At 40.9% G+C, this 14,166-nt stretch overlaps 1 protein-coding gene across 1 annotated transcript in view; it reads right to left on the bottom strand.

The window, feature by feature from the left end:
- The window catches only part of LOC105919963 (leucine-rich repeat extensin-like protein 5), a 19,650-nt gene extending 5,484 nt beyond the window's left edge, over positions 1 to 14,166 (bottom strand). Inside the window, exons 1-4 of the mRNA XM_012855440.3 lie at positions 13,972 to 14,166; positions 8,546 to 9,104; positions 5,392 to 5,553; positions 121 to 325 (exon numbers count right to left, since the gene is read on the bottom strand). Coding sequence (XP_012710894.2) covers positions 121 to 325; positions 5,392 to 5,553; positions 8,546 to 8,690 — 512 coding nt within the window. The 5' untranslated portion in view covers positions 8,691 to 9,104; positions 13,972 to 14,166. The remainder of the gene's footprint in view (positions 1 to 120; positions 326 to 5,391; positions 5,554 to 8,545; positions 9,105 to 13,971) is intronic.

Raw genomic sequence — 14,166 nt, 5'->3', positions numbered from 1 at the left:
GCAGAGAGGAAATTTTTTTATATCCAAATGCCTGAAAACAATCTGTGACTAGAATGTCAGCAGAAACTTGCTCTTCATCAGATTAGCTGAACATTGACCAGTTTTAAAGTTCTTTTTTACCTGTTGTCAGAGCTGAAGGAGGAGGGTCCGTCACTTAGTGGTCGGTGCAGCAGCGGGCCATGCTGCGTGAGCAGATGTGGGTCGGTAGCGCGTGGGGGCTGCGGATACCGAGGGGTCGTAAAAACAGAGCTGTAGGGAGGAGGAGGAGTGGAGGGCTGAGCTGCAACCTCCTCATAGGACGGTAGCTTTAGCGATGCCAGGAAACCTATAGAGGGAAGGAGGGGAGACTCTGGCTTCAAATTGTGTGTCAGTATCAATCAAATACAAGGCAAGGATCCACAAAAGAACAACTGTAAGCATCCCATAAAAAATTAAGAAGCAAACTTCAACAGATAAAAAGCCCAGACATGATAGAAATGTACCAATAAAGCAACCGTTACCCTTTACAGCTATAGTTATACTGGGTGAAATGCTCCTTTCATCCTGCATTATGTATTCAGAAAAAGGAGGCAAAAAAATATAATCTCTGAGAAATCTGCAGACCATTAAAAACTCCAATCCCTGCTCTTCGCACCGAATGTAAGGGATTAGTCAAAGTTTAGCTCCTGCTTTTTTATTTTCCGTCCCTCAAGTTCTAGGGGTATCGCCTTATCTACTAATTGTCCCACATGCTGATCATTCTGACACGCTCACATGTGCTCGTTCCTCGTTAGTTTCCGCTTGCTGGCTGTGCATGTGCTCTTCTAGTGTTTTTGTATCCGGTTAGCTTAGCGATTAGCTTCAGTGTTAGCCATTCATTGTTGCTTCGCAGCTCTCACGTAGACTTTGAACATGGCTGACAGTCGCAAGAAGCGAACCACGTTCGTGTTTATGAGAAGAAGATGAAGGCCTCGGCAGTAAGGGATAAGACCATAGTGGATTTTGGAAATTTTTTTCACACGACCCCCTAACAAGCGGGTAAGATAGTCTTTCACCATGCACAGTTATTCAAACAGGGACTTGTGGAAACTTCCAGAAAAATTGGGGACTCTTGCTTTAAGTAAAAAAATAAATAATTCTGTAAATTTAAAGAAGCCAACAGTTTCTGCACATCTCAGATTTGTTTGTTCCAAGTCTGAAGAGTGCAGAGACTCCCTCCCATTCACCCCAGGTGCCTACAAGGTTCATTCTGGACCTGCAAGTGATGAAGTTAGTACAAAATCATTACATAAAACCAATCACTGCCTTATAGACAATCAGCAACATGTTAAATTTTATCAGACAAATATGGGGCCAGTACAGTTATTTAACGTCTGATGTGATCCATTGTCCCGGTGTTGGTTTGGACACTGGTAGCAGGATTTCTGATGGGCTGCAGCTGCATGATTGATTTTTTATTTTACCATACCATACCCCCTTTATTTATAAAGCACTTAAAAATAAAAATGGTCGTCAAAGTGCTGCACATACAACAGAAAATAACAGTAAAATTAGAGCAAGACAAGCTAAAATAAAAAAATAAATAAAAATAAGATGATTAAAAACTTTTAAAATAGTTACAATTAATTCAAATTAATTTAAAAAAATAGAGTCAACCTTCCAGGATGTGCAGAAAGCTTCTGCAAACAGGTGTGTTTTAAGAATAGTTGTGAACTCTGAAAGAGAGAGAGCAGATTATTCCACAACTGTGGAGCCGCAACAGTGAATGTACGGGGTCCTCTAAATTTCTATTTTGATTTAGCGATGGTAAAAAGTTACTGGTTGGCAGATGGGAGGGGAGCATTAAGAGATTTAAAACCTAGTAAAAAAGAACTTTAAAATGGATCCTAAAACATACAGGCAACCAATGAAGGGAGTTTAAGATGGGGGTAATGTCCTCAGACCTTTTTGTTCCAGTTAAAAGCTGTGCTGCAGCATTTTGCACAACCTGCAGGCGCCCGATGGATGCCTCACTAACCCCAAGATAGAGAGAGTTACAGTAATCCAGCCAGAATGTTACAAATGCATGAATCACTGTTTCAAAAAAGCTGCCTTGATATAAATGGCTTTACTTTAGCTGGCTGCCTTAGATGAAAAAAAAGCTTGATTTAACAACGGCCCTAATCTGTCTTTCAAGTTTAAGATCAGCATCCATCTTAAATCCCAGATTTGTGCTAACTGGCCTAAGATATTGTGCCAGACAACCGAGATCAATGTTGGAGATGATAGCTGCCCACCAAAAACCACCGCCTTTGTTTTTTTATTCATTCAAATGTATTTTAAGGTCAATCTGTATGGAAAAATTCTATAATCTATTTTACAACCTCATAAAAGTATGCAACATTTTTCTCTCTCCTGTTTTGGTAGGAAACCCTTTCTTCTAGCAATGTTTTTAAGATGGTTGTAAGCTGATTTAGTAAGACATGTCCCACTGGGAGACCCCAGGGACACCAAGAACTCACTAGAGCGGCCTATATATCCCGTCTGCACTGGGAACGCCTTGGGATTCCCGAGAATGAGCTGGAGGATGTCTCTGGGGAGAGGCAGGTCTGGGTTTGTCTCCTGGACCTGTTGCCTCCATGACCCATTCTCAGATAAGTACAAGACAATAGATTGGTGCTATGCAGTTGTTAAAACTGATTTCTGAACCCAAATTTACACCATGATTATATTTGCATGTTCTGTTGTATCTAGCCCCTCAAATGCAGACATGTTCTGATTTCTAACCTTGAAACTTTGGGCCTAAAATATTTTTTTCTGTCGTTTCTGCATTAAAGTGGAAGGAAATTCTCCCTCATACACTCATTGGTATTTTGGATAGTTACTCTGTGACTGTAGCGGACTATGGTCAAGTAATGACACAGACATATAAAGATCTTTCTCATCAGCATAGATATGACATATATGAGAGATGGTAGATGTCCAAAATGTTTTGTTTTCTATTGTCCACAATCTGAACCAGGGGCATCATGTAGATGTTGAGTAAAAGTGGGCAGAGAATAGAGCCTTAATGAACTCCACTTGTGATCTTTTTTTGTTTAGATTTATAATTACAGAATGACACAAAGTAGTCCTCGATTTTCAAATTAGATCAGACACACCTAAGCACAGTAAAGACTGATTGATTGATTTTAAAAGCTGCTGCTGGAAATGATGAAGAGATTTTTTGTCTGGAAAATCAACCCATAAGCCTTTGAGTTGTACATTTCCGCTCAGTCGTCACAGAAGCAGATTAGAAAAGCAGCACATCACTTGACAGCTGAGCGTCAGCCACGAACAAAGAGCTGGCTCCATTGTGTGGAGGAAAGAAAGGCCACAGAGATCCTTCATGTGCTGGAAACCTGGAAACTATTTCTAAAGTGATAATTTCTAATGAAATGATGTCAATGAATTGTGCGCTGTCAAATGCAGCATGAATCACGTCTTCCTGCTAAGAATAAAATGCTCTGCCACTCAAAGAAATGTACTCATTTTATAAATGGTATCACATGGACAGAGCTTTGCAAAAGTATTCATCACTCTTAATGTTCTGACATTGTAACAACAAACTTCAAATTGTTTTATTGGGATTTATGTGATAAACAAAATAGTGCATAACTGATGTGGAATGAAAATGGGACGTGGCTTTTTTTTTATACAAACAAAAATCTAAAAAGCATGAGATGAATTTAAATCATGCCCCTTCCATAACAAGAAACAATATTAGTTGCCTTAGCTACGCAAATGATACTCAGCTCTACATTATAATGTCACCAGGTGACTCTGATACCATCCATGCATTGAATGGATGCTTAGAACAAATCAGTTAATGGATGTGCCAAAACTTCCTGCAGCTGAACAGAAACAAAACTGAAGTTATTATCTTTGGACCAAAAGAGGAATGAACTAGCAACAGCTTCAGTTACTACAGCTACAAACTAGTGATCAGGTCTGAAATCTGGGGGTAGCGATGGACTCAGACCCGAACATTCAAGGACACATAAAGACAGTTACAAAGTAAGTCTTCTACCACCTGAAGAACATTGCCAGGATTAAAGAACTGATGTCCCAACGAGATCTAGAGAAAATCATCCATGTGTTTATCTTTAGTTGCATTGATTACTGCAACGGTATCTTCACAGGTCTGCCTAAATAACCAATCACACAACTGCAGCTGATCCAGAATGCTGCTGCTCGTGTTCTCACTAAAACCAGGAAGATTGAGCACATTACCCCATTTCTTTATGTTTTCATGATGTAAAGCACTTTTAATCGCCTTGTTGGTCAAATTTGCAAATACGATGTGCAAATACATACAAATAAACTTGAATTCTAATCTGATTTCCCTATATAAAATCCAGCACAGCCAATGGCTAATTAGTAAACTCAGTCCAAAAGTATGTCTTTTATACTCAGTATAAATACAACTGTTCTGTGAAAGCTTCAGAGGTTAGTTGGAGTAAAGAACAATTACAAAGCTGCCAAGAAAAGGCCTTCCACCTAAACTGGCAGGCCAGGGAAGGAGAGCTTTAATGAGAGAAGCAGCCAAGACATCCAGGGTTACTTTGAAGGAGCAGCAGATAAGAAGTCCAGGTAGCCACGATCCATGTAGAAGAAAAAGGCAACATGTAGAAGAAGGTGATCTGATTAGATTAGGTAAACATTGAAAATTCTTTCCAACATGCAAAATGCCATGTTTGGCAGTAAACTCACACCATCCCCATTGTCAAACATGGTTGAGGCAGTGTCATGCTGTGGGGGATGCTTTTCTTCAGCAGCAACAGAAATGCAGTTCAGAGTTTATGAGAAGATGCATGGAGCTAAATCCAGGGCAATCCTGGAAGAAAATTTGGTAAAGGCTGCAGAAGACCTGAGACTGGGGTGGAGGTTCCCCGTCCAGCAGGACAACCAACCTGAAGACACAACCAGAGGTACTATGGGAATGGGATGGTTTAGATCAGAGCAGATTCGTGAATTAGAATGGCCTCGTCAAAGCTCTGACTTCTAGCATTAATAAGAATGGTGGGGCAGAAATTATACTCTATAGATGTTTAAAGCAATTGCAGCTGTAACTGCAGAGAACATATTGACTTGATGAACGGAAGTGCATGGCACATTTCAGATTCTCATTAAACCCATGAATTATTTATGCAATATTCAACCTCACAGTTATGCAATACCTTCTGTTGGTCTAGCACTTAAAATCCCAATAAACTGCACTGAAGCTTGTGAATAAGTCTTAGGGTGTGAATAATTTTACAAGGTATCATTTACTTTGATGAAGCTTAAGCTTCTCCTCTGTGCTGAATAGTCTGGCTGTATTAACCAGTTATCCTGTACTGATGGATCAGCAGCAGCGCCCAGAACACCTGATGAACACCTGGTCTGACTTACTGAGGTCCAGCATGGAGGAGGGGAAAGAGTTGGCTCCGTGGTAGGCCAGCAGGCTGATCTCTCTCTGCCTCTGCTGCTGCTGGACACGGAGTTTGGCCCGACGGTGTCGGTATGCGCAGCAGCAGCTGAACAGGATGAGGACGGTCCAAAGCAGCCAGAACCCTGAACACACGCACACAGAGTCAAAGCACAGCTGTTCAGTGTGGTCTGCGTGGTCACTGGTTAGTTTGTGCTCATCAAAACTGAATAAGTGTGGGTTTACAAATGTTCAGAGTAAACTAACACCAAGAGTAGCAGAAGTGTTGCTTCTTTTTTTAAAAAAAATTAACTAATTGATAATGATATCAGAGTCAATGCCTATGGTTTATATTTTCATTGATTTAGGCAGGAAAAACACCAAAACAATAAAAACAAGAGAGCGGTTATCAAATAAAATCTTAGAGATAGCAATGCATTCAATGACAAAATGTTTTCAAATAACAGAGAAGCACAGATCCCCAGAAATCCTTCACTGCAATCCAGCACACAATAAAACTATTGTCCACATGCTTCATGCTGCACTTTATGCAGATATTTGCAGTTTCATTTTCTTCAGACTCCAAAATATTTATTCTAAACAAAACTTAGCTAAGAAATATAACAAAACACCAACGTTTATTTCTGCTTAATATGTTTAAAAGCCAAAACCCTCTATTGATCTCTTAGGCAGGAGGGAAAGTTGCAGGATTTGACCAAATAAGCTAAATAAACCTGAGTTTTTACTAGCTTTGATTACGCTACATTGGGACAGATCACATAGACTGAAAGTTTAAATTAGCATTTTTTGGGACTAAATGTAGACAAAGAACAGCTGTAAAAAGATTATTATAGATATCCACAGTTTGAAGGATAGCTTTTATTTGCTTGTTACAGGCTGCCACTGGGTTTTGTATAGACGGGCTGCTCATTGTGTAATTATCTACAATAACACTGGTAAAATGAAGCAGGACATATTGATTGATATGCAGTGGGGATGTCTACTTTCCAGTTGTTAGAATATTTGTGCAGGATATTTTCCTGGTTTTCTTGGGACTGCTGTGGCCTAATATTGATATCTGACCCCAGACTCTAGGTTCAAAAGACTGGCTTTAGTCGAAATCCTCAAAACGTGCTCTACACCAGTATAAAACCAGTATATAATCCATTCTATAGCTCCTGTTCAAGTTTTCAGCTTCTGAAAAGAGCCAAACTACTACATGTAGTTCATACCTGGCATTACAAGGCCTTACAAAGGTATTCAACCTTTTTTTTTAACTTTTCTCTACACGGTAATTAGAAACTTAAATGGATTTTATGAAGATTTTATGTGATAGATAACTGTTTGACATACATTTGCATCAACCCTCTTTTACTAAAAAATACCTAAACACAATACTCATATATGGCATTGTAGATTGCACAGAAACTCATAAATTAGACTAAGACCTTGAAGTTTTTGGCTTTTCTGCATAGTGGTGCGGTTGCTAGCACTGATGCCTGGCAGCAAGCAGGTCCTTGGTTTGAATTCTGACCTCCACCAACTTTGCAAGTTCTCCCTGTGCATCTCTTTGGGTACTCCAGATTTCTCCCAAAGACCAAAAACATGGTTTCCTACAACTTCAGGGTTTGCACGGTGGATTGTTCTGTGCATCTCAGACTGGTTTACTGCCCTTACCCCCTGACAACAGGGTACAGACAACGGATAGATGGATTGTTTCTAACATCCTGAGTTTAAACCCAGATTTGTTTATTGTGATAATTTAACCTTCTGGTAGAATTTCAATTAGATCAAAGAACAGACTTCCTTTGTAAATGACCTTACTGGTGTGCTTTAACTAATCCTCATCCTGTATAACCCAGGTGAGCTTGTGCTTTAGTACATGTGAGATGAGCCTTTATGTTCTATAGGGTTGGCAGTAGTTCTGGCCTTGGAATTCTCACTTGAAATCCATTTTTGCTTGGTTTCTCTCTCATTGATAAATCATGACCTCAGACCTTAAAGGCAGAGTGGACAATTTTTCTGGAAATGGAGGTGAGAAATGCCCAAATCACTTTTTGAATAACTGCGCATGCGCAAGATCATCATACCTGCTCTTCCGCTCTTCAGGGGGATCCCATGAAAAAATCTCCCAAATCCATTCGTCTTATTTCTTTCTACTGAGGCCTTGCTCTTCTTCTCATAAACATGAACTCGGTTTGCTTCTTGCGACTCTCTGCCATGTTTAAAGTATACAGTGAGAGCAGCAGAGCTACAATGAACTACTAACACTGAAGCTAAATGGATATGTAAACACTAGAGGTGCCCATGTGCAGCGAGCAAGTGGAAACTAACAAGGAAAGAGCATTCACACTGGCATTATATGAGTGTGTCACAATAATTAGGACAACCTATAGATAAGATGATCCCCCCGGAACGCAAAGTAAAAAAATGTCATCCACTACACCTTTAACTGAGTCACGTGAGGCCAGCAGTGCCTTAGATTATGTTCGGTGTTGATTTCTGATCTCCTAGATGAGTTTGTATAGTGGTCTTGCAGTAACTGGTAGGTTGACCACTTTTCCATGTTTTCTCAGGTTCTCTGCAGCCTTAGAAATGGGTTTGAAACACTTTCTAGATGGCTAGATGTCTGTAACTTCTTTTCTTGTCTGTTCTTGAATTTATTTAGATTGAGGCATTATGTGTTGCTTCTGTCTATTTTATGTTGTCAAACTGGTTTTATTTAATGCAAGGAAGCATTCACATCTAATAGAGATTCAACCCAATAGTAAGTTATATATAGCTAATTTAGGATTTAAGGGGGGCAATTATATTTTAACACATTGGGATGGTTTGAATAGCTAAATACATAAAATACATAAATACATAAAATCTTCACTTGAAATTTACATTTTATATTTACTCAGATTACCTTTGTTTTAAATTAGGATTGTAAAAAAAGTACAAAAATCTGTAAAGATTAAGTGCATTTTAACAACACTATGTCATAAAGAGCAAGTCAGTAATGAATACATGCTTAATTGAGGTAAAAGTTGTTAAGCAATTATTATGTTAAAACTATCCCTTAAGCAAAAAGTGTCCTTTCCTGCAGATAAAGTTGTTCTAAATCATCACAGTTTAATTAAAATATAAACTTACACCACAGCTCGTAGTAGTAGGTGCAGCAGCCAGTCTCTCCGCAGCAGTGTCCCGTCTCACACAAATATCCTCCATTAGCTTTGGCTCCGGGGCAGTACCGCGGTCTCCCCAGCAGGGGCAGGCTACCACCGGAGTGGTACTCCATCGCACCCCCGCTGATCCCCTCTGTTACGCCAGAGCCACCGCTACCTGTCTACCTCAAGCCGCTAACTCACCGTTAGCTGCTGAATATGTGGTGCTGGTCACAGTCCACCTACATTTTCCAGTAGTTTTGTTTCTTACTGAATTTCACCGTTGAAGACAAGTTTGTTGTTATCCTCTAGCTCTTCTTTAAAAAATAGATGGATCTACATTTTCAGGTGAAACGCTTGCTGGTTTGGAGCTGCAGGACAGCGAGGATCACAGTGAAGCCGCGGCTAGCATGGCAGTGTCAGAATCATTTTTAAGATGAATAACACTTGGAGGTTCCTGCAGCTAAACGCTATGGGTTCTGCTGCAGCAGGAGGAGCGGAGCGGCTGGTGGGGAGAGACGAGACCACAGCCAATAGGACGTCCTGGACTGTGGAGAGAGAGAAAACAATGCTTTATTGATAAACTACAACAGTGCGTGACACACAGCCACTACTACAGGCCTGTTTGATATTCATCACTGCACCGACTTAACCTCAAGAGACACAATGCTGCCACTCTGTCCAGGGCACACACACACACACACACACACACACACACACACATGTTCACACATACTTCTCGAGACCATCTTGGAAATCCTGAACATGTTCATGTTTTACTGATGTACCTTGATTACATCTGAAGTAAAAACAGAGCAAAAAAAGAGATGCTGCAACTGTGCAGCTTTGCTTCTATCCTGGAAAATCTACATCTTCACTTACTTCTGGAATATCCACCTCAAAAAATGTTCAGTATTTTATAACTTTACCTTCATTAGACGTGCAGCATTACAACACCGCATATGTTTCAAAATTTTTCAATGACCACAATAACTGGTGACAGGGGTTAGGGTGATATTGGTTATGAAATAAGCATCCATTAAGTCCTTTCTGTTACAAAGCAAAAAACGGCTGTGGCTCACAACAATAAAGAATCTCCAGTCAAATAAAGTCAAAAGTGCATATCTAATATTACAAATATATTGATATTTCAGTATCTGAAGCTTAGACATAGGTCACCTTCGGGTATTCAACAGTTTTTAAAAGTCCCAATCTTACAACCACACATTATTTAAACTATTGGAACTTGATTATTTATCTGTTTGGAGCTATTATATTTAGTCTCTGAGACACACTCATGTTGTTGCAGCTCAAAATTTGATAATTTACCATATACAGAATATTGGCTTTTGCTTTTTTGGACTCTGTGGTGGAATCAGTCCTGTTCTATGTTGTAGTTTGTTGGAACAGCAACTGGTCTACAGCTAACAGGAAGTTGCTAGATGACCTCATCATGAAGGCCAGCTCTGTTCTAGGATGCCCCCTGGACCCAGTGTGGGTGGTTGGAGACAGAAGGAGTATGGCAAAATCACTGTTGGATAATGTCTCCCATCCCATAAATTAACCTGTTGTAGAGCTGGAGAACCCCTTGAAGGACAGAAGGCTGCATCCTAGTTTTTCTTTTTCTTCCATCTATCTGGGATCGGGTGGTGGGGGTAGCAGCCTAAATAGGGAGGCCCAGACTTCCCTCTCCCCAACCACTTGGGCCAAGCTCCTCAGAGGGGATTCCAAGGCATTCCCAGCCCAGCCGAGAAACATTCCAAACATCCCTCCAGCGTGTCCTGAGTCTTCCTTTGGGTCTCTTCCCGGTGGGATGTGCCTGAAACCTCACCAGGGAGGCATCCAGGAGGCATCCTAAACATATGCCCGAGCTACTTCAACTGTGCATCCTAGTTGCACAACGTTACTGAGCATTATTGCAGATCCTTCCTCTCAGCAGATGTTCAACTTTAGAACCATCACTATTTCCAACAAACTCATTAAATATTTACACCCCTGCTGTTTTGTGTGCATCCTTTGATTTTTGTTAACAGGCTGTTGTTATTATTTATGAATAATTGCACATACAGGATTTCCACATTTCTTAAAAATCACCCTAGTTATTTGTGAACTTCTTTTATTTAGTATGCCATATTTAATAGCTAATACATGCTAATTTAGCCTAACTTCACATCTGTGGAGGTAACAAGATAATTTTAACATGTCAGTTTCTTATATCTTCCTTTTAATGTAGATTACATTTGTCCTGTAAGGGATACAAATCTGGAAATGTATCTAAAGGAGAAATTCACTCTTTAAATTGAATAAAGAAGGATATATTATAATAAGCATTCTACATATTTCCCATGACAAAGTTGTAGGTAAAATATCAATTTGGGTGCCCAAAACACATGCAAATGTAATCATGTGCTGCATCAAATATTCACAGGTTAACACCGTCCCCATAGATGCTACAACAGAGTCAGCATTTGTGTGAGCAGCAGCGCAACACTGTGCAGGATGCAGACATTTAAATCTCTCCTGAGCAGCAGTCACTGAAAGAAGCTTCAACGGGAATTAGATAATCAGACCCACAGGAGCAACAAGCTGTCTGCATGTGTCTGCATGGACGCAGCAACCTGTGCAAACAAGGGATCTTGTTTTTGCCTGGTCAGCTCATACAGCCTCTTTTGCAATTGTTTTATTAACACAGGTTTCATTTAAACAATTGTTGAGTCAGTCACCTTAACTTCCCACTTCAGTACATTTAAAGATTTCAAGCCACATATGACCCTGTATCTACCTTAGTGCTAGTACTGACAAGGGGAAAGACAGACTTAAAATTATGTTAGAGAGCAAAGATTATGCTCTTTCTCGTGCATATAATTTTTTAGTTTTCTGATGTGTGGCCTGCTAATTCCAATGATGACAGACTGATTTTTCCCTAACAGCTAAAATACACAAGATATGTGAAGCAGCTTCCTTATTTGGAGGTATTACTAAAAAATTGGGAGGACAATTCAGATTTGACATAAATTTAATTAGCTGGTCACAAAACAGCGGCAGAGGGACATTTTTGACAGGTCTTTGGCTGATCGAATGGTGTCTCTTAAAACAACATATGGAGGAATTACGTAGCGGGATCGGACATCGATCCGTGTTGAACATAAAGTTCAAAGTGAAACCAACAAACAAGTCTATGTATAAAACAGTTTGACTGGTATTTAATGCTATGGTGAGATTCCTGAAAGTTTCTGGTAAAAAAGCATTGATTAAATAAACTCTAAAACAAGTAATGAAATTACATTATCTCACCGCTGCAACTCTCTTCCCTTCCATGTGGAGGCAAACCCACTTTAAACATATTACTGATGCCTAAAGCATGTGTATTATCCATTAATTGTTACATAGCCAAAAACTGCAGACGTCTGCGACTTGGAATTCTGTTTTTTAAAAACTGTGATTAGATTGTAAATGCGATTAATTGTCCAGCCCTACTGTAGACCCCTCAGCAGCTTCACTGAAGTAGAATATTGTCTAGCTCAGTGGCCCCCAATCCTGGTCCTCGAGGGCCGGTGTCCCTGTAGGTTTTACATGTGTCCCTGATCCAACACACCTGACTTACTTCCGCAGTGTGCTGTCAAGTTCTCCAGAGTCCTCCTAATGACCTCATTATTTGACTCAGGTGTGTTGAAGCAGAGTAACAAATAAAAGTTGCAGGACACCGGCCCTCGAGGACAAGGATTGGGGACCACGGAGCTAGCTGAATCCAAAGCCATAGTAAACGCGCAGCTCATAACTAACAACAGGTTGGTTAGCCGGCCATGCCTATTTGAGTAACTGTTAATTCTATATATCTCCTGATTCCAACTAAACATAGCGCTGAATCTCTTTATCTTAGGGCAGACAACAACACTGGTCAACTTGTGCTTCACACCAAGTTAGTTTGTAGTTTGAACAGCTCTGCCTTCTGAAAACTAATAAGAATCAAGGGAATCCTCTCAAAACTGGAGAACAAAACATTGTGCATTCAAGTCATGTGACTTGCTCCTTCTGTCATCAATACCTAATCAACAGGGGTACCAACTTGTCACTGCATATCCATGAAAAAAGGGCAATCAACACTGATTCTGGCCACAAATAAAATGTAAAAAGGCCCTTCTTTTCAAATTGGTGCTCATGCACCCCCTTCTCATGATGCCCTGGGCAATTGCCCTTGTCTATTAATGAAGAAAACCCTGATAGTGGTGATAGTGAAACATCCTCAGCCTCCACAGAAGATGAAGGTTAAAGTAAACATCTTTTTTGCATTATATAATAAATATTTCAATTACAGTCACCAGATTTTATTCATGTAGTTGAAAGCAAACAACATTACACTCTGTGATATTCAACATAAGAGGCTAAGTTGTGTGAATGTTGTGTTAGTAAACTAATGTGTTGAGTTTAACCTAGGAGATGACTAAAACTTACCCTGGGAACATTAAACCAGAAAGAAAAAAAAAAACACTTACAAAGCTTATCTGGTTCCTGGAAAACGTTCATGTAGTGTGTGTTTTATAGGTGTAAAAAAATGACCAAAAAAAAAAAAAAGATAACATTAATATGTAGAAAACTGAGTAATACTACTATCTATACTGCAATAGCTAAAGCCTGAAATTGCACTTTAAGCATATGTTCAACACTTTTAAATAACACCATGAAGATATTCAACAATGTGATAAATATGGACAGAGTAATCTTACTACAAAAGGTTCATAACATTCCTTCCCTATCATCAGCACCACACAGGTTAAGGAATGTCTGGCTCCCAGGGAGAGAAATAATGAAGAAACTTGGCCCCGCTCAACACATTGCACAGAATTTTAACTCTCAAATGGCCCCCATGGATTCTAGGAGCAGCAACAGTCAGGACCAAAAATGTCCCCATTCTGCAGGAATGTCCCCAGCTCTGGTGCCTTTGCCCGCTGGTGGTCCTCACATCCTCCCACTTGCAGGTACGCACACACACACACACACACACACACACACACACACACACACACACACACACACACACACACACACACACAGCGCTGCAGGACACGGCGGTGGTCTGTGAGGAGTCCCTCACCGGGCCAGGTTCCGTCTGCATGCTGCAGTGCTGCACACACGCGCGCACACGCACACTTGCAAGCCTTTGCAGCCCGGTAAACATGACGGCTGACGGTCATTGAACGCAACACACGCACATAGGCCACATAAAGGCCAAAGACTGGCTCCGGTTACACGCATATGAGACAGAGTGCTTTAAAGCCCGAGCATAAAAATAACGGTATTGGTATCCAGGGTTACCCAGTCTGCAGACGCCCCCCCCAACCGCCGTCAGCTGCGGCTCAGCCCACCACCACCACCACCACCACCCCTCCGGGAGCTTTAAGACAAAAACAGCCGTACCCCTCCATCCAGCCAGCAGACTCAGTCAGCGGGCCTCCCTGCAGCTCGGCTCCGTGTGCTCACGGTTGGTGCGGCGGAGCGTCAGTGTTCGGTACCGCCGTGTGCCCCCCCTCTTCCTCGCGCTCCCTCTTCTGTGCGACCCTCCGCGAGCCCCGCCGCCATCAGCGCCAGCGGCACGTGAAGCTCGCGCAGACC

The sequence above is a fragment of the Fundulus heteroclitus genome, unplaced genomic scaffold, assembly GCF_011125445.2.
Source record: "Fundulus heteroclitus isolate FHET01 unplaced genomic scaffold, MU-UCD_Fhet_4.1 scaffold_125, whole genome shotgun sequence".
Lineage (NCBI taxonomy): Eukaryota > Metazoa > Chordata > Actinopteri > Cyprinodontiformes > Fundulidae > Fundulus > Fundulus heteroclitus.
Note: the sequence above shows the minus strand (reverse complement) of the source record. Positions and strands in the feature narration are given on the sequence as shown.